Source organism: Saccoglossus kowalevskii, chromosome 8 (assembly GCF_978046115.1).
Source record: "Saccoglossus kowalevskii chromosome 8, keSacKowa6.1, whole genome shotgun sequence".
NCBI classification, from domain to species: domain Eukaryota; kingdom Metazoa; phylum Hemichordata; class Enteropneusta; family Harrimaniidae; genus Saccoglossus; species Saccoglossus kowalevskii.
Window position 1 is genome coordinate 13,088,953 of NC_140648.1, and position 20,924 is coordinate 13,109,876.

Sequence of the window (20,924 nt, forward strand, 5' to 3'; positions counted from 1 at the left end):
GTCTGGAGATTTTATTAATTATACTTAAAATCTTACATTATAGATCAGACTACGTTGGAGATAACTTTAATATATGTGTCTTCCATTTGGGTTAGAGTCTGCAAATATTTGCATTAATGGCTCCTGCTGTCCCTGTTTAATGTTGTTGTTTTTTTGTCTAGCCATATCTTTTAGCTCACATACTTTCCTCCCAGCTTTATAACCGGATTATGGTGAATCATTTTCAGGGTTCTCCACGGTTTGAAAATTAAACAGGGCGCACCAATGTGAAGTGGGCGTGGCATATTTGTAACGTGCTTCATTGGCAAGGATGTTGAAAAATGGAAACCAAAAAATCTATTAATCTACATATTATTACATATGCATAATATATATTTATTATTACAAAATGAATAGGAATTTTGAAGAGCTATTATTAAGTAAACGTCAGCACGTACAATCAGCTGATTTTAGCTGCACGATTCCTCAAGCGGCGACATCAGTTGTTTACAAGTAATGATCGCGTCCAGAAAAAGACGTAACAAGTTTGTTATTTTATTTTCCCAAATAGATACATACATGCTTTATTTAATTTTTAGCAAAAATTTATATTTATGATTTATATTTATTTGGACGAAGCAAAATAAAATGTATGTCGCACAAACGTTCGTAATTGGTTCATTAAAAAACTTGCATGAATGGCACCAAAAAGCAAACGAAATAAAATGTACACAATAGAAGATTTTCGATCTGCAGTTAACAGTTACTATCAAAAATAATAGAATTAGGTATAAAAAAACAAAATACATACTTAAAAGAATAATTTTCATTCGAATTGAAAGTTTGATGATGTCTGCTTCGTTGAAAACAGCTATGACCCGGAAACAGTTCATTTTACTGTGTGCACCCTGATACTATGTAACGATGCTTTTGACTGGCCAAAGCCACGCATTGACGCGAAAAACAACCAATCAGAATATTTGTTCCAAAAGAACACAAGTAAATTTATTTCCTCCACTTATGATGCGAGTTGAAAGCATGGCCGTTTTACCGGGGTTTTTAAATCGTGATTAAAAGAAAATTCAACTTTAAATAGTGACATTTAAATAAAAACATTTACATGTTCAAGCAAGCATTCGTGTGGACTTCTTGGTGATCAGCAATGTGATGGTACGTCGGCTGTGCTGGTCGTTTACCGATCATGCAAGTGCATAGCTGCCCGGTTGCTGCCTTTGTTCCACTCGGCGGTGACGATGTTGCCGCTACCTAGTCACGGCGTGAACTTGGTTTTAACCATTGACCTTATGTTTAACGAATGGTTTTACCGATAACGATTTTATATATTTGACGTCACCCTGGCAGTAAAAATATGGGTACTGTAATGCACTTTTCTGGGCCACATGTTCATTTTTAATCGTGTTGAAAAAACTTGTAACTTTTTGTTTGGTGGTGTTATCACCTCACGGTGACATGCTACGATAACAAACCGGAATTTTCACAGTTGCACCTTAAAACAATGAACCAGTTACCCTGAACACGATGAATCATCTTCGGAAGACAATGAGTGTTGGCATGTTTTGTAAACAATTCTTTGTCTGGGACCATGCAGGGCGCACAGGAAATATAACAGGGCGCTGACAATTTAAACAGGGCGCCAATTTCAGATAACAGGGCGCGGCGCCCTGTAAAAACCCCTCGTGGAGAACCCTGATTTTATAGTTCACAAATAAAAAATATTTGCAATTTTTTTGCCATTTCTTACAGTGAAGAGTGCAATAGGGTGGTCTGGGAATTAATTAATAATATAGGTGACTAGAAAAATCCAAGGGGTATGGTTAAAATATGGATTTAGAGAGCATTTGACCTTTTGACCCATTGATAATTTTCTAGCCAATATTATGGTCCAAATATTTTGAAAGTTTTCTTTTCATGAAAAGTTACTACCGGTATTCAACTACACAGTCATATAATTCTGATAAATTGTCTTTCTCTGTGTAAATGTATGTTTTCTTCTCATACACGTTGCTTTCTTGAAACTGATATAGTATAATGCGATGGGCAGCATGGGAGTACCATATGTGCCGTTGCCCTGTTAGTTGCATAGTTGACCTTTGACACTTGACCCTAATGAAATTGACAAGCTTGAAAAGATGGGAAAATTAGGATATAATGATGATGTAAAAGTTCACATTCTATAGTATTTGTGGAGACCTGAAACCAAGTAAACCATTGCCAAATGATGACTCATCTCTGGCTGCCATGGTTACCAATGCATGATGTCAGGGAAAGAAATGTGATATCTTAGTTTATAGTTGAGTCCCTAGGCATACTTTCAATGAAAGTTTTTGAAAACTAATTTGAGCAACATTGCCATATTGCACCTGTTGAGGGCGCTCTCATGAATATTTTGATGAAGCAGAGATGAGATGGCAGTGGGTTGTAAAAAGTTTTTCTTGTCGTTTTTCAACTAACAATTTAAGAGTATTTTGTAATTCCCATGCATTTACGCACGAACAAAAAACACAGAGTTGTTGAGTATAGTAGTAGACAACTCCAACTGTGACTGGGATGGATACGGTTTATCGTAGACTGCTTTTACATAGATTGTGACGTTAGGAACATTGCTGTCTGATTGATGTCTAACCTATTCAATCATCTACTCCTGGCAATCTCATCTGTGTCCTATTGGAAGGTGAATTGCCAGCTACTCCATCTTTTGGCGCTGGCCTCCTGGAGATAAAATCTAATTTTCATATAAAACAGAATTAGATTTCATTGAAATCTGTCTGCAGGTACATTCATAGACAAAAAATGAAATGTTATCACTGTTGTTTTTTTATTCTGTAAAATTTGAGTATTTAGGGATTTGGGAGGGGGGGTGTTGCCTTTGCTTAAAATTGAGGCTGGACTACATTGATATTTACTTTGTTATTCAGTCTTCATGATATATTAATGCACCATGTCTATGAAAATGTTAATGTTATTAGTTGGTCCAAGTGATCACAATGACAATGTTTACAGTTTGAATCTTGCTCGATCTTTCATAGGTAGTCAGTCTTTTATCATCATTGTTACGGTACTTCATTTGGACTATAGAGGGCGCAGGTCATATATAGTTCAGCTTTGTGTGTGATATGTTTCTGACACTTGAGTTATAGTGGCAAATGGGTTTTGTCATGTCTTTTTCTCCCAAGATGTAAATAACTAATAATCTGGAATGTCATAGATGACATGGACTTATATACTTAAGTTATCTCTGTAGTTTGTTAGTGAATTTAGTGAGGCTAAGTAGTTTCTCATGTCTGTTGTTATGTCCGTATTACGTGATAAATATGGTTTGATACTGTGGCGACGGGGAATGCATGAATGTGTTCAATTTCGCGAAGCAGACGAAAATGTCTCTGAAATCATATGTAAAATGAGTTTTCAATTTGATTATAAAATTCAGTATTGTGTTTTCATTTTCTTTATTGAGCTGCTTGATTCCTTTGTTTTGAAAAGAAAAAAAAATACTAATTCTTATTGAATTGTGTCTTATTTCGCCTCCATTGTCATCTGTAAGTTTTAAATTAAAAAAAAATATATACATGTCTCAACAAATTGTCAGATTTGCATTAAGCAAATATAAGTTGTAGCATAATTAGTTGTGTGGTGACAACAACAAATATAATTGTAGTAATGAGAAAAGCTGCATGTATTGAGATGCCATGGGTGAAGGGAGAGATTTCAAACTGTAAATATTAGCAGTTGTTTTTTCGCCTAGCGAAACTAGATTGATATTTGTTTTGGCGCAGTGATATCATGACATGATGAACGACTTAAGTTATCTACACAGTGAATAATCAATACTTGCAGTGAAACAAAATGACTGACGAGATCAGTAAAAAAAAAAACTTTCGCTCTACTATTCTCACAAATAAATTTGTTGCCAAAAAATAAAATCTGTTTTGTTTTTGTAGGGCGATCATTGTGTAAAGAACTTGATTCATGTCCATCTTGTTTCTGTATATTTTTATAGTTGAATATTGAACATAGTTGAACAGCGGGTTTCAGGTTACAAAAGAATATTAAAGCAATAAGTAAAGTGCAACTATTGTTTCTGAAGAAATTTTATCAGTCCAATTAATCAGTTAACTAAACTATTTTAGAAAAAAATCTACATTGACTAATAGATAAGAAAAGAGAAAAAAGGTTTCCATTGATCAGTGATGGTTTCTTCAATTACTATTGTTAAGTCTCTCATTATAAAAAATCTTGCTTCTATGTGCTGATAACTAAAAAAAATATGTATACAGAAGAAGCGTGGGTTCAATCGAGTAGAGTCAATAATGAGTTCCTAAGAAGCTTGATCACTGTAAATGCATATCTGATAGGAAGATTTTACATGTGAAATAGAAGGAAGACAGCTGCTGTCATGGCGATAACATCATGACCTACTGCTCCTGATCAGCAAAGACCAATTGTATTTTTTCTCAAAATTGTCCTTATTATGAGTAGATGAAGACGGGATTTGGCATTCATGACTAATCCATTTCACTTCCCTGTGATTGGTCGTTGTCCCTATTAAAGAATATTTCAGTTTTCAAAAATAAAACCTGAAGAGGATGAAGATTATAGTAATATCTTTTCATTTCAATCCCACTGCATATTTAGGTTGATGTTATTTCTATTTGATATTGACAAGTGGTCCGATCAAAAATTTTGAAAATGAATCAAAAATTTTGTTTCATCCAAACAACAAAATAGGCAATTGGATCTTGTTGTCGACATAGATTATATAAATATAGAAAAACTATTTTGGTGTTTGCTGCCTAATAATTCAATATGAAATGCCACTAGGCAAAACTAAGACTATCCATTAAATTTAATTTTCTCACAGAAAAATCAATCACAGGAATTGTTTGTGTGTAAGCTAGTGAGGTTTTGTGCTGAGCTGAGATTCTGGTTTGTTTTTAGATTTGAAATGTAAATTCTGAAGGAAATTAAAACCTGGGGTGAGTTTGATGAAATTAAGGAAGAAAGCCATTACAAAAGGGCTGGGAGTCAACAGTAATTAATATCATTGGTGGCTTACAGTTTACTGCTGTTAAGTCAGTTCCACACTAGGGTGGCTTTTATTCATGGAGCTAAAGGGATGTGACCCTCTAAGTTGATGTGAATTAGTGAGATGTGTGTCTGTGTTGGTAATAATTGGCTATGGAGAAAGTAAATTGAAGCATTTATACCATTACTCTTCCAATCAATTTGACGTTTAGACGAGGTGAAACATCCAACCTGATTTTACTCTCCGTTTGGATTTCATACGCAATTGTAGTTGGAGTAACAAGTCACCGGGGTCTTCCCAGGCTTTCATATCGACATTACTCAGACATTGTTACACAGAACCATTCACTGCTTTGCTCTGAGGTGCACATATACACACGCAGACTCTCTGGTGGATACATCACCGTGACGTTGCTGTCGTGATGTTTTCTAAGAAGAACTTGAAATTGCTAAAAAGTATCCTATCCGGGAAGAAGAACGGTTCGCAACAGCTAGCTGGCGGTTTTAACTCGCCTCTGCTTTCATCGATGACTGTTTATCCTGATGCGTTAGTTCAGCTCGTGGTGTGGAAGAATATGATGAAGGTAAACACGTTGTTTATTGGTGTTTTCCCCGCCATGTAAGAATACCTGTCATTTTATCCAATGCACCTCCTTCATTTAAATCTTGTCTTCTAAGATCGTTTTTCTGTAGCCATGGCAATTAATCATTTTTGAATAAAAACTTTGCAGATTCCATTGTTGATTTTTTTTTTTGATATATATATATATTCCTGTTGCTTTAGTCGGCAACCTTTTCTCCATATTTATTACATTTACAGTACATTTATTCATCTCATGAAAATGAATACAATGGGAGTGGAGTTAGTAAATCATGAAAATTCATTTGTTGCCATAGTAATGAAAATACCACAAACTCAGTCTACTGATATCATTAACGTAAATGTCGCTTGTGAAATGATGTGTTTGATCTTTTTGTAAACACTCCACCTGACCTTACTTACGCTACTAAGTGTAGAATTTTTGACAAAATTGTTTTTTTTCATTGTCAATTTGATGTTCACTCTCTGTACTTCCTTTTTTCCATTTATTCTCTACATCCTTATTTCTTTGAAAAAAACTGACATTTCCATTAAAATTGAAAGTATGTTCTTATCCTGCCAGTCTTTTTGTGTTTGTTTCATTCACTTTAGTTTAATAATAACAACGGCAAATTTCCCCTGACAAGACTCGGATAATAACCAATTTCAAAACAGCCGTTTCTGACAGCCTAAAAGCAGTGGTGATGTACTCAATCTTCATGACCTTCGCTTGTTTGGAAAAAAAAAGTGATAAAAACATTTGAAGTTGTTTTTCTAGTGTGTGTTTGACATAGTGATAATTTTTATGACAGTAACTCTATTCATTCTTAGAATTTTTCTTTCACCTTTATTTTGCCAGTCGTGGGATTTAAATATTTCATATATTTTTTTTTGAAATCCAAAAATAAATTCACATTATTGTTTTCATATTTTTCCAGTAGCCAGTAGGAAATAATTGTGCAAGGTGGAAAATCTTCAATCAGAAAAATATATCAGATTCATGTTTTGCTGAAAACACTGTATAATACAAGCTACTCTAGGGGTTGTATTCATATGAATAAAACTAACATTTAGAGCTATATTTACAATTATTCCATTATTGCCCTCTAACTGATGTTTGCTTATCTTATTTTTGCTAATTTTTTCAAACAAAATTACAATTATTCATTATAAACCTATTAATATAATATTGACCTTTGCATATTCAATGTCAGTTTTAACCCCACACCCAATATTAAGTCCATTTTTTAAATGAATTCCAAATTTGTTATTGTTCATTATATTTTTTTTTTAAAAACACACCATATCAAAAGTATCCCCCAAATTATTGCCACCTCATCAACATCAACCATTTTCTTCATGATTCTCTTTTTCTGCAAGCCATTGCCAAAAATATAAATTTGAACTATTGATGCGATAGAAGTAATTTGAATACCAGAGAGAGAGGAAAGATATTATATTATGAAGGTAAACATCGTTTAATCCATTAATGGCATCCTTTTAACAAAATAAATAACACTATGGTGTATACAACCTTTACTTTACTGCTATGAGGCCTTGAAATATTCCAGAAATGTTGGCTTGCAATCACTGTTGCCATGTAGTTAAGTAGCTATTTCTCTGGCAATTAGGTTGACTTTTTCGTGATAAATTTGACGCCCTGACAGACTTAAAATTACGTACTGAATATTAATTGAATTCCCCCATTTTTTCTCTCACCTAGGGGCCTATAATTTTCTGGTATTACTTTTGGCGTTTGCTGCAATCCTTCAATTCAGTTTTTTGACATCGCCATCTTGTTTTCAATCATCAATTCTAATTTTCAATTCATTGAAAGCAAATACGAAGGATCTCATTACCGACATTGTCATGTAGCGAACCCTTCAAATACCATATGATCATTAAAATGGTAAGGAAGTAACATCACACAATTGCCATTAATTTTCCAAATTATTTATGTCTAAAGTAGGCATTAATATTTGATTGGCCCATTTTGTCAGCTGACCTAACAGTGGCCTAGGTTACTCTCACAGGGATTTGTATTTGTTGATTGGCTCATTTTGTCAGGTGACCCGAACAGTTACCAAATATGGATTATGACTTGGTTAAGTGTTATCAGGTGACCTGGACTTTTACCAAATATGGATCATGAACTGGTTAAGTCTTGTCAGGTAACTTAATTACATGGGTAGGATGGAAAAGAATAGTCTCAATTGCTCCAATTATTTTTCAATGTTTAGAGATTAGGACAAATATAAAGAAGTTAATTTTAGACAAAAAAAGTCATCAACCCAAGAATGCAATTTGAAAGCAGTGTTATTTGTATTACCGGTACATTCCGACTCACTGAGGTTGAAGTGCTTATCACATGGCAAGATTGATTTTCTTTTTTCTGTCAGATTACATTTTGTATTTTTATTTTCCATCTGTATAGTTATAATAGGCATACTGCAAACATTAATCATATGTTAATTATTATGCATAAATGAAATATAATATTGTTATTCCCTGCTGATTGGCTCCTACCAGATTGTATTTAACTCTGATTGGTTCATCAGCTGACACATTCATAACATGCACATTAGTTTATTATTTTTCAAACAAAAATCATTTCTTTCTGTAGACACAAATTAGTTTTCTGCATATTTTAATTAAATCAATATATTATCAAGTAATTTCTGAAGTCCATGGATGTCATTAAAGGTCTGTGAAGCGCAGATAGCCTGCAGACCATTCTCCTACAGATCTGATTCCGCTTATTATATACCCACTCAACTTAACGCATATATTGAACATTGAGTCCTGCTGTTCTGAGAAGTCTGCTTTGACGCACTAACCATGTAATCACTTTCAGAGATGATTCGTATGCGTGATACTTTCGTTTTTCCCAAGGAGTTAGAAATATGAAATAATGATAATTTTAGGTGGCAGCATAGATTCTGTAATACATCAATATTTGTATCACAGTATGGCATTTTAGAATACACTTAGCTAATGAGCCGAACATTAATATCCAGGGGATGGTATTTTGACCTTGTTCAGTAATGATTGCGCATTAACAACCGTTTTGTATGACTACTGCAAATCACTTTCATTTAGCGAGAGACACATTTTCATGAATTTTGCGAGTCAATAAAAATAACTAAATTTGTAGCAGTGAACATTATTTAAAGGCCTTTGCGAAGTACCATGGGCTGAATGGTGTAGGTTTGGCTATTTAAATTAAGGGTGCTAACTAGATGTCTGTCGGAAAGCCTGTCCTCAAATCGAACTAGGTTTTCAAGAAATCTTGATTGAAGTTCAAATAATCATAAATTTTTCCATACAATCAGTACTATGAGATTCATAGCTGTAAATTGCGGACAAATAGACAAATAAAAATAGGGGTTTGTAGGTCCTAAACGATGTTGTCATGGTAAATTTTGACATCAATGTCTTCGCCAAATCACAAACATTCGTCACAGCGAAAATCAACTGTTTAAAAGAAAATCATTGAATTTTCAATGCTCGAAAGGTTTGCAATTTTTGATTTGAAGTGCCCAAAATCTCCCTGGCTACCTCCTCCATGAGACATTTTCTCTGATACAAAATCCATGATTATTTGTTAATCAGATCCAAAAATTTAAGTGTTTAACAGTATTTGAGGTTTTTATAATATGAACATTTTCATTCAGTGGGTAAAAAACATTTCTTTTGTTTTTCCAACCATATGGTACGATGTTTACCAGACATCTTATATTCATCGCCTTGAGAGAAATGAGTCTGACATAGTGATTTTGTAATGCTACATTGAATTTGCTATGTAATCTTACTGTTATAGGGAACTAATAACTGTTAGTCATCAATCCATTGATTTTGCCATTTCACTGTGCATGTCTTGTCATCTTGATTCCCAGTTGGGAGATTCTTCCTAACTAGTTTCCGTTGTTTTAATGTTTCCCTAATCAGCTGAACTTTTTGGGGATTGGAACATTTGCTGATTGCTCATCCACGTCTTTTCTATAGTTGTATCGTCACTGTAACGTTATTATTCAATTGCTATAATGAATTAAAATTACTCCTCTGTAATTGCAATTCACGAGGAGACGACAAACAATCATTTTTTTCGCTCAGCATGGTTTTAGTTTCACACTTGCCATCGGGAGTTGATATGTCTCTGTATGTTTCTCATTTTCTTACCTTTTTCCATTCGGCGTCTTAATTGCGTGACATATTGAATAATTCATGGCATTGTCCAATGATTGAGATGCCACCATTTTAAGTACAGGTGACTGTAGGTAATGGACAGTGTCAATAAATGACACTTTGTCAATTTCCTTTTTTGCTACTTTCATAATGTAACTCATCTTTTGTAATAATACATTGCCGTAAAGTATAACTGGGAGCAAGAAACCGTTAAAAAGTTGCAAGTTATTTTGAATCGCTTTTAAAGTAAGATGATAAATCATCCTAGTTCTTTACTGCCCTTCAGAAGGCTCTATCACATCATTTCTCAGCCCTTTTGAATTTATTGGGCTTTTTACAAAATTTAAGTGTTTTTTTCTTTCATTTGAACAGGTCATAATTTATATTGTACTATGTTTTTTTTTTCTTCTGTAGAGGATTAATATATGCATTTGATTAATATATGCATTTCAATGTGGACTTTTCTTATCTATATTGAAACTTTAAAATGCAAATGTACTTAAGCTAGGTAGCCCTAATAATTTTATTGTCAGGCTAGGGGTACTTCAATTTTTTGTCACCACAGAAGGGTATGATTGACTGACAAAATCTAAACCAATCACGTAAAATATAACATGTTGGAAGCCCCCCCCCCCTCCCCCCTCCCCCTCCAATGAAAAAGGCTAATCTTGGTGATTATCTAGTAATCTACGTAATTTTACTGTAATCGGTTTTTGCTGTTAGAGATGTTTGTAATTTAAATAACATCACGAAAAGTTACTGACTCCTTGTCAAAAATACTCGTTTCAATGTTCACTGCTATAGACTTCAGCCAGTTTCCCAAACTCATGAAATTTGTGATAAACTATTTAAATCGGTTTATATTAAATACATTCAATAAATTGATCATGTTCTCTCATTAACTACAATTCAAAATAAATTTGCATTATATGGGACGAAAATAAGGAAATTGGTCACTATTACACATCTGCTTCTTTTGATCACTTTTTTATCAACTCGAAAATAGCGTGACCTCAACAACGTTGAAAGACACTTGCCACTGAATAGTTAAATTGCAATCGCATATGTCTCAAATTGCTCCCCATTAGGCTTTATTCATCAAACTCTCATTAGTTTTCAACTGGTTCATTTTCCAACTGACTTGGTCATAAAGGCAGGAAACTGTTGTCTTCATTTACGAAAAGCTGTTTCCCCAGCATGTTGCTAGCCTGAACTGCTGTCGCTTAAACTGTTGAATACCAAATTAAGTAGTTCACGTGTGATGGTATGAGATGGTCGTGTAATGATTAAACAAAACAAAAAAAATCTTTGTTTTTTAGAACACTCACATTCAATCACTGTGAATTGCATCTGTTTAGAAGTTTATACTTTCAAACTTGCATGATTTCTTCCTAAGTCAGTACAGTGGTTGCACATCACAATTTTGAGTGATTCAACCAAATATGCTCGTTCATCACAGACTATTTAGCCAAATGTACACCCACGCATATGGATCGCTGCTAGTGATGGAACTGGGCATTACATACAGAACAGGGAATGAACATTGTCAGTGCTTGTATTATTTCAGAATTGACACACAGCTGCGATTATATTTTTAGTAAACTTTTATGAAATGCTACGAATCCAATTATGAATATTTAATTTAATTCTCTCTACCATGCGCTCACATATGTAAGGTTAGTTGAATCTGCAACCTATACTCTTGCTAGGCTTGTGTTTTGAGCTCGTTTCTCGTTGCGCTAATGAAGTTACCTGTGTTGGCTGCAGGTAGGGCCGATTAGATTATTGATTCATCATTCAGCGGGTAAAGAAAGAAAACATCTCCTACCCCTTGTGAGTTATTAAGGGCACGTTATTGTCCCGCTTGTATCGAAATCAAATTCAATTTTCTCCTATTGCTTTTTATTGGATAACTTCTTCTTTCCAAATTAAAACGGAACGTGATGAATTTGTTTGAAAAGACGTGTCGTACATGCCGATGTAACTACTAAGTTCTTGAATAAAAATAAACCATCTATGAGAAGCACTTCTATTCCTCTCTCCTTCTTCCCACATGTAAATAATGACAATAGACATTGTGAGTTGATTATCATATTTGATAGTGTTATTATGTGTTTGTAAACAACAATTTTTCGCGTTCACCAAAACGTACATTTCTTTGTGATTCTGTGTAACTTAAGACGAAATGATTAATCACAAATAACAAAACCCAGTAGACTAGTGGTTCCTATTATTGTTATGAACTCCCTAACATTTCACAAATAAGCTTTGAACATTGAGAACGTGTTCGACAACATTCGGTTACAAATTTTATATTTTAAACATTTATGGGATGATTGACTGGTAAATTTTCGTCACAAAAAGTTCATTTTTAAGAAGACATACAGGTGAAAATATTGGAAAAAGAGAGAGAGCAATCCGACGCCATTTTGTGATATGATGTGAATAAAATATCACTTTCTCTCTTTGAGTTTTGTGTATGCCTCTCATTTCCTGTTTATTAATTACCGGGTACTAGCTCCTTAACAATATTTGTTTTACAAACTTCAAGAATATCAAAGTATTCTGCAAGATGTGGTTCAAAAATAAATAAATTGAATTCACATTAATTAATAATATTAATAAAAAAGAAAATCTACCAATGAATTTATTTATGTGTTTGTGCAGGTTAGTGGGTCTGTCTGAACATTCTTATCGATTGCGTTCACACTTCATTGGAGTTTAATTTACCGGTATGTTTAACACAAGTGAACACTGTGTACATTCACTTCGGAGACCTTGTTTTATAATTTATGCTATCACTCAGCAGTTAATAATTGCCAGACTGAACTGAAGTAACCCTCCCCCCTCCAAACAAAATTGTCAGTTTCTGATAACCCGTTGTCATGGTAATAGGCGATTATGCATTTTTGAGATTGCACGCTCTTCTCTTTACAACGTTTTGGATCGTAATTGAATATGGCTCGCATCTGTCAGTTAAAAGCATTCAATTTACGTCCACTGTCTGAATTTCCCGATTAGTTTATTCCCCATCTGGTGTTTTTCCCCAGTAGAGAATTGATGTAATCATTGATGATCAGGGCAGCATCCAGCTAATTAATTCACCTTCCTGCATTCCCTTATCATTTGTATCATGTCAGTCCAGTCTCGTGGTTTTTAACGCACTGCATTTTGCCCAGCATGTTCATATCTGCATGCCTTGCAGCAATCAATTGCGTACATCAATGTATCACATCATTCAAGTTGCATCACAGTGTAGAAACGATGTGTTGTAACTGGAGTGTATGCACCACTACCATGCTTTTAACCCACCAATTGCGTAAATCAGTGTATTACGTCTGTCTATTTGCATCATGTTATAAAAACAATGTGCGAATGGTAGACATCACGATGCGCGATCAAGTGCTTACATGGATGTAGTGCATCAGTCCAGTCGGCTTGTATGTAGTGTGTTGTGCCTTGAGTTTAATCACTGTCGTGTGTTGCCATGAGCAATTGCGCACATCGAGGTATTACATCAGGCCAGTCGGCTTAAATTGTAAAATCAGTGTGTTGTGCGCAAAATTATTCACACCGCCAAGCCTAATGCAGTGCGTACATACCATAGTCCGGCCCAGTCTCATTTCTAATGCAGCTTATTGAGTGTACTCACTGCCACTCCTTGCAGCGATCAATTTACATACATTTATGTGTAATGTCTAGCTGTTTGCCTTGCGTTGTAAATGTTATGTGTCATAAGACCACATTACACATCTCCACGCACGATAGCCGCTAATTTTGTACATCAGTGTATCACGTAACACCTTTATACGTGTGATTGTACTTCACCGTACCCATTTGATGTACTAGATTGAGTTTGCGTTGATACTAATTGTCTGCTTGACGCACTGAGGTCATCCACATAATGCACTTCACTGGCATGTATGTAATGCAATCTAAACGTAGCTGTCGTATGCATGCGTAAGTGCTTTCACTGTATTCAATACAAAAAATAATTAAATTGAATCCTGGGAAAAAAAAATATGTACAATCTGATGCTTTAAATTATATATTTTTCTTTCCTGTTATGTTCCCGTGGGAATAATGATATTTGTTGAAAGAGTGTGCCAACATATTATTAGCTATATCTCATTATCCCCACGCCCCCGTTTTTGGATCTAAAACCGCTGCCATGTTTGATTAAGGGAAATTTTAATGAAATTGGAAACTAAACACATGTACCGTGAAATTAATTCAAGCGTTTTCTTCTATTAGTTACAAATAAACACAGCTGTTATAAAAATACATAAAAAAACAACTTGAGTCTCCCGGTATAGCATTATAGCATTCGTATGCAGTCAACTGCTGAGTTACACAAGTATAGATAGTTTCTGCGTTTGTTATCTTTACCCGTCACCGTTTATTCTTATCAGCTCAACTGTGGTGGGAATTAAATTCAAAAAGCATTCTCATAGAGTTACTATAAACGTGCTGGGTGGCTCTGCCCCGCTATGTCACAGATTAGTGATGTAAATTTACACAGACGCACACACAAGAAAAAGCAATTTGTATCTTGACCGCAGTTTGTACGCTAATAATCATCTATTGCCACAGTAGTGTTGACAAGCTGCCGTCTCTGAGATTAAGTTCTCCCAAATTATTAACCTTTGGGTTAAACAAATCTTTGGCTGATGATTCCATGAACAGGTTATAACTGTTTTAATGTAAAATCCATTCCCAGAATGCACTGTAATTCTCAGTGTACTCAACAATCATTTTTAAACCAGCAACCTGTGAAGTATTGTATTTTTTATTTAAAAACCAAACATTCAGGTTATTTGTAATTTACAGTAAATACAGTGTTATTGCTAGGGGTTAGTGACTTATGATATGACTCTGATTTCTTGTCACTTCGCTATCAGATACAAACACAAGCAGAAAATGCTTACATTATAATCTAACGATGTCGTTGATATGCAAATTGTTACTTCATGTGGTACCGCCTTCAGTAGCATCTCAATTCACGATCGCGTATTAATTTGCCATTTTCTCCATTTTCATGCCATGTTCATGCCATGTTCAAAATGTATGTGATACAACACTGGAATTTTATGAAAAATGCATTTTGGCAGTGCAAGTTCTGGCTACACTGCATTATTACCATGGAAACATCTATTCTTTCCCCCGCTATCTGTGAATAGTATCCATGCTCGAACTATATATGAAGATTCCTTGGTTCTGATCAATCAACATCAAAGTCCATATACTGGAGTGACATTTGAAAAAAAAGCCAAATATTTAAGTTGCCCCAAGAAACCTGCCTTGGCATAATCACATATCATACCGATGTATGAGGCTAATCTCTCAGGGGATGCTGGTTCAGAACAAGAATAAGATCATTGTATATTCACCTGCATGTTGATTACTCTGTTTAACAATATCAGTGTTTGGTGACGTTGTTACTTTAATGGTGTTCTGGCTACTTTGATATCATTCCTTATATGATTATACTTATCGTACTATCGGATATTTTCCTGAGGAATCCTTTACAGAAGAGTGGGATAATTCCCACATGGTGATCGTTTGAATTGTGAAAACCAAAGCATCGTTGTGTTTAAGATCTCCTGCTTGTGTAAAAAAAACAAAACAACATAGTTATAGTATTTAGGAATGCGATAACAGTTGTAACTGATTTAGCTTTGATCTTAAATCTACGGGAAATCTATCTTACGTGACAAGATCTTGTTTCTTCTGAGCGTATTCAGCCGAACTAGTCGTATATCATGCATTCTTTACCGCTTGTGTACCATCTGCCTGGAAGCGTGGTCATGCCGTCACCATTCGGGCAAGTATGTGCATGTATGTCATTAGTTCTATATACCTTAATGAGTGGAAATAATGAACAGACCACTGAATTGGTAATATACATATTGTTCATTTATTTCTCATAGGCAGAATGTCGTCATCATGAATACCTTATTATTGATGAGTGCGTTTCTGTCTGACGGTGGAAGGGGTACTATGTAATATGATGTAGCCTTAGATGACGTACTTAAAGCTTACGCCTGAGGGTGTTTTGCTGTATTACAACTGTGCTTGCCTGATACAAAAAAATTGTGTACCACCAAGTGAAAGGGGGGGGGGGGCAGAAGGGGGAACAGGGAGAGGGTGGTGTTATTATGTGTTGGTGTTCTCTTTATTAGGTGTTGGGTTGTAACATTTCATTGAAATATATATGTATACCATTTTTTTTTTTTTTTCCAAAGAAAATGTCAAGCAAAATGATTATGATAATATTTTAATGAACATTAAGAAAGGTGGGGGTTATTTACAAATCCTGTGATAATTGTAATTAGGGAAAATATAATGGCGGGTCTATATTACATGACAGGAAACTACAGTCTGCCCCTGTGTGTGATATTAGTCTTTGCCATCCATGCAAGTTGCTCATTGTAATATTCTTTTGTACGAGTTATTGTTGGATTTATTTACTCTGTGGTCGTAATTCAACTGTGTTTTAACTAGCACAGCTTTTCAACTGTGTGAAAATAAATCACCCGTCGTCGAGGGTAGCGTGAGATATGACGTTGCCGCTAGAGAAAATAACCTGACAGTTTTAAATGACATGTATATTACGGAATCCAATGAACTGCTAAATTCTCTATGTTATAGAGAGCTGTACTGTTTTGTGAGTTGACAGTTATTGCTAATTGGTTACCGGTTTAAGGCCGCTTCTTATTTGAGAGATAAAATTATCATCTTTCACTTTAAGTTCTCAGCGTTAGATCAGTATCATTGAACAAAAATTGGGTAGCTGTGTTTTAATTGACTTGCATCATCTCCAGTGACTGCTTTTTCCTTGCCACATGTTCAGCTGCTAACCGTTTCACCGTTTATTTTACTTTAAAAACTGCTCAAAAAAAGGATTCACATGTTTTTTTCGCACATCAAAGGTGATAGATATCATATTTTTAGCATTTCTTTGTATACCATTAATTTAATTTTCGACCAAACATTAATCACCAACCTATTGCATTCTGGGAATTCCTCATTCCTTTTTGATGCATGTTAAGCACAGTGAATGAGAATAACTCGAAGTTGAGAAATAACAAATAACAAACATAGTCTTGCATTCGTAGCGCCATGCTTCATTCACGACCAAAAAAAATGGCATTTTAATAAGCTCTTCAGTTTTTATGAAAATAAAAGCACCACCATGTTGAGTAGCTGGAAATATTTTGAAGGATGTATTGTTAGACACGTTTGTTATCGAGGTAATCAAGTAAACTATACTCTGCTTGCTATTAATAATAGTCTTGCGTGGTGTCACGTCTCTTTAATGACGATTCATACCTTGTCTCCTTCTTGAGCAACCAAATAAAATTCTCAAATTTAAAAATGGATAGTGTAATCAGCTCAATTTATTTGCGTTGCCATGGCGCAGGTTGAATTAGATTGTTGTCGAGTTGGTTCGTTTTTTTTTATCAGTCGTTCTAAGTGCTGCGATTATGGATTTCTAATAATTGCCGTGTCTCGTTTTGTCTTTTGTTTGTCACGATCTTGCCAGGAAGAATTTTTCACTTAATTTGATGTAGTTGCTAGGTTAAAATATCTCAAAGACCATCTGATCTAGGCAAGGTATTGATTTTCAAATCGTAGCAATTTTAACCGCTGATTTAATGAGGATTTTTTGTTGTTGAGATTGTTCGATTTTGGTTCAAAGCGAGGTTACAGTGATTCTTAATTGGTCATTCAGCGACCATCCGTCCATGCCTCAGATTTCTCTCATCTAATCCATTATTTGCATCTGCATACAAAACACATCACACTGTGACCTTTTCGATTTCAAGTAGCCATAGAAGGTGATTGTCATTTCAATTTTCTCCATAGATGAACAAGCTTTGCAATAAACGAGCGCTTGTATACCTTGGGAATAGGTTGCCTAGACTCAGTTTATGCTGAAGAAATGCTAAGACGGTGTTTGCAATTTGTTTAGGTCAATAAAGATAATCCTTGATTTAACTTATTTTAAAAATAAAAATGAATTAAGCAAGACAGAACCCTTGACCAATACATCTCGTTTCTTAAAAGTTTGTCAAGTTACCCTGATAAATTTTGATGGGATGAAAGAACTTGTTATGATGTTTATGAATTATTTCTTAGTTTTAGTGTTGTTTTTTTCTTTACGTTTCGTCTACTTCTCTCTGAATTCAGACTGATACAGCCATGCTCATTTGATGTATCCATTCACATCTTTGGAAATTTATCTACGTTTGTTTTTTGAAGTGTTTTTCATGAGATTTTGGGATTGTAGCGCCCTCTAGTGACAGGTTCTACAATTTTTTTCTTCTTCTGAACTGTATGTCAGTTGACAGTCTAGTAACACAAGTTTAACATGTTGTCACATGGGGCTCTCAGTGTGATGGTATAATAATTTGATTATAAATAGACTATCAGTCTGGTAAAATTGATGTCTTTGTTTTGTTTATTCAATATGGTGAACTTGTCTTTGCCTTCGGTTGTTGTATATTGATTGCATGTCTGAATATTTCAAAGGGGTGGGGCTTCTTTTCATGTTTGCATCATCTATGCTCATTCCCTTTTCTATATAATGTTCGTATTGTGTCCTGTCGTCAATGTCAGTTATTAGTTTAGCATAATCAATTCTTGAAATGTATTTCTCCAGTGTGGGCAGCAAAATTGACATTGTTTCCAAATAACTGTTGTGACTGGCAGTGCTTCACGACCTCTCAACTGAATTAACCCATTCTATTGAAACTGAACTGCTTGCCATAATTGAATCACGGTGAAATCGCCGATACCAACAGTGAGTCATTCACTCACTCAACCATACCATGTTCCACCAATTTAACTCTAAACTTCTATTGAATATAAGTGTAATGAAAAAAAAGGAGTCTATTCCCCCCCCCCTCTGCCCCTCTTTCTCTTTTCAGAATGCCTATACGTCAGCTTAACCCGTACATCCCAACGGGAAAAGCGAGCCAAATTTCGGTAATTGACTGATAATGAGCAAGTAAATTGCGTTAGTGAAAAAAAACATTTTAGATGGAAACCGAAGATTGGATAAACCCCCAAATCTGTTTGTTAGCCGGAGCCATCCATTAATGGTTTGAATGATGAGATTCGACCTAACCATTTTGTGATTAGGTGTGATTCAGCAGCCAGTTGACACCTTGATGAATTCATTCAGTCATGGATTATGTGTCCCCATCACATTGCCTCGCTTTGAACAACCCCGTTGCTGCGTGGAATCTTCCCTCCCAAATCTGCGGGTATTCTTGTAGCAATATTATATAGCGTTTGCACTTAATCTTTTATTTAGGTAGGCTTTTTCTTATCATGATGGCGACACAGTATATGAAATTTACTGGCCGGCCGATGATAAGACACACTTATTTCTATAAGGTAAGGTAGGATTCCTCTTCTTGTCTTACTCGCAGCGCTGATTATTGATAGCTTGATACGTTAAGACAAGTTCACTTTCTGTAAATAATTAAGCTGATAGTAAGGAATTTCTACTAGGAAATGGACATGAATATTTGATCGGCATAACCAAAATAATTCAATGCTTGGCAAAGTTGATTTTTTTTTCACACCTATGTTCTGTTCTGACGGATGTATTCAAGCATGTAATTTCGGTATGCCTGCGATGCAGTAGCGGTGGACGTGTCCATGTGAATGTTTGCGTGTTAAGAAAGCGCATCCTGGTTCAGCTTGATAACGGTACAACTGGCTCGTCAGTATGTTGTTTTCGTATTGCTATCACCTAAATAAGGTAATTTTGTATGTTTTATCTTCGTTATCCTATGGCAAATCCCGTTGACTTAATTAAACACTGCTCGCTGTCTCCTCGACGTGTATTTGAAGAAGCTGATTGCTCCGAGTTCATCTCTGTTTGCAGTTTTCTCGTCTTTCATGATTTGCGTACGGCTCATATCGCTGCCTCTTAAGTGCTTCCACTTTCAATGCATTCTTTTCACAGCTACAGGGTCTACCTAATTGTTTTCATCCTTTTGTGTAGCGTTCATGTCGTAATAATAACAAGAGAATACTCTATTCACACTGTGATTTCTTAATTGGTTTGCGGTGTATGGTGTGTTATATACAGATTTTCTCTCGGCAAAGGGCAAAGGTCATAAGGCGATTGCTTCAAAAGAGGCCTCTCTTATTTTAAAACAAACTAACAAAAAAAAGTGTCTGCAATATTATAAATGCCGTACAAGATTGGTTTCACATATGAAATATATGTTTAAAAGATTGTGTTGTAACATATATCATAGATATATAACTCGGACATTTCATTTCATTTTGAAATTACCGGTAGTATCAACAATAATTTGGGCATCTTATGTAGTTGTTTAATATGGAAATTTACAATCTGCTTCATTTCCTTTATCCAGCCATGAATAGGATTTGATAAGTCATTACTGTTTTGAAGGAGATTTCAGTGCTTCCTGGAAATCACTTTTTTCTGATCAAATGAGAATCTTAAAAAGAGGAAACCTGTCCAATGAAATTTGTTGACAGGAAAATTGTGCTTTGGAGATGGGGTGGGAGGGAAGGGGTGGCATATGGATTGCCTTTTTCTGAGTTGTAGCCAAGTATCATTGTACCCCAGGGATACATAACTTGGCATGAAATCTAACACAATTGTAAAATGGTCGAGTAAATGTATCTAATTGAAAATCAGTATTCCGTAGGCATGATTTTGACTGGCTCTTGCTGTTGTAGTGCATCATGTATTTGATACGGTTTCCTTTCACTACTGACTTTTGCTTTTTCTATCTCAAATGAAATTTCACATTTAATCAATCAAAGATACCACCATGAATTTACTGACAACCAGATCCCCTCAGAATATAATCTTTCCTCGTAGACTTTAAGTAAAATGTCTTAACTCAGATTAGAGTAGAAATACATTTAGTAAAAGGTCAAAGTTTATGGAGGCAATGTGTGATAATCGTATTTCGTATTCGTTTATTGTTACAATGATCTCATGTACAATACTCAATTTGCTATCATTGTCAGATATAAGTCGTCATGCGACGTCTACAAATACTTCAATCTGAAAAGGAAGTCAATTACTATGCTGGGTGGTCGATAAAAGTTGTCTTATTGACCCAGGGGCTCTATATTG

At 35.1% G+C, this 20,924-nt stretch overlaps 1 protein-coding gene and 1 long non-coding RNA gene across 8 annotated transcripts in view; both read left to right on the forward strand.

The window, feature by feature from the left end:
• LOC100371412 (RNA binding protein fox-1 homolog 3-like) overlaps positions 1 to 20,924 on the forward strand; it is an 88,922-nt gene that overhangs the window by 41,266 nt on the left and 26,732 nt on the right. The window contains exon 1 of one of the 7 annotated variants that reach the window (XM_085502188.1): positions 5,253 to 5,606. The exons of the other annotated variants lie outside the window; for them this stretch is intronic. Coding sequence (XP_085358314.1) covers positions 5,445 to 5,606 — 162 coding nt within the window. The 5' untranslated portion in view covers positions 5,253 to 5,444. Of the gene's footprint in view, positions 1 to 5,252; positions 5,607 to 20,924 lie in introns of those variants that run through there. 7 annotated transcript variants of the gene reach the window in all.
• Positions 2,847 to 3,540, forward strand: LOC144352624 (uncharacterized). The gene is made up of 2 exons (XR_013420638.1): positions 2,847 to 3,033; positions 3,206 to 3,540. It is a non-coding gene; the product is annotated as an uncharacterized LOC144352624 (long non-coding RNA).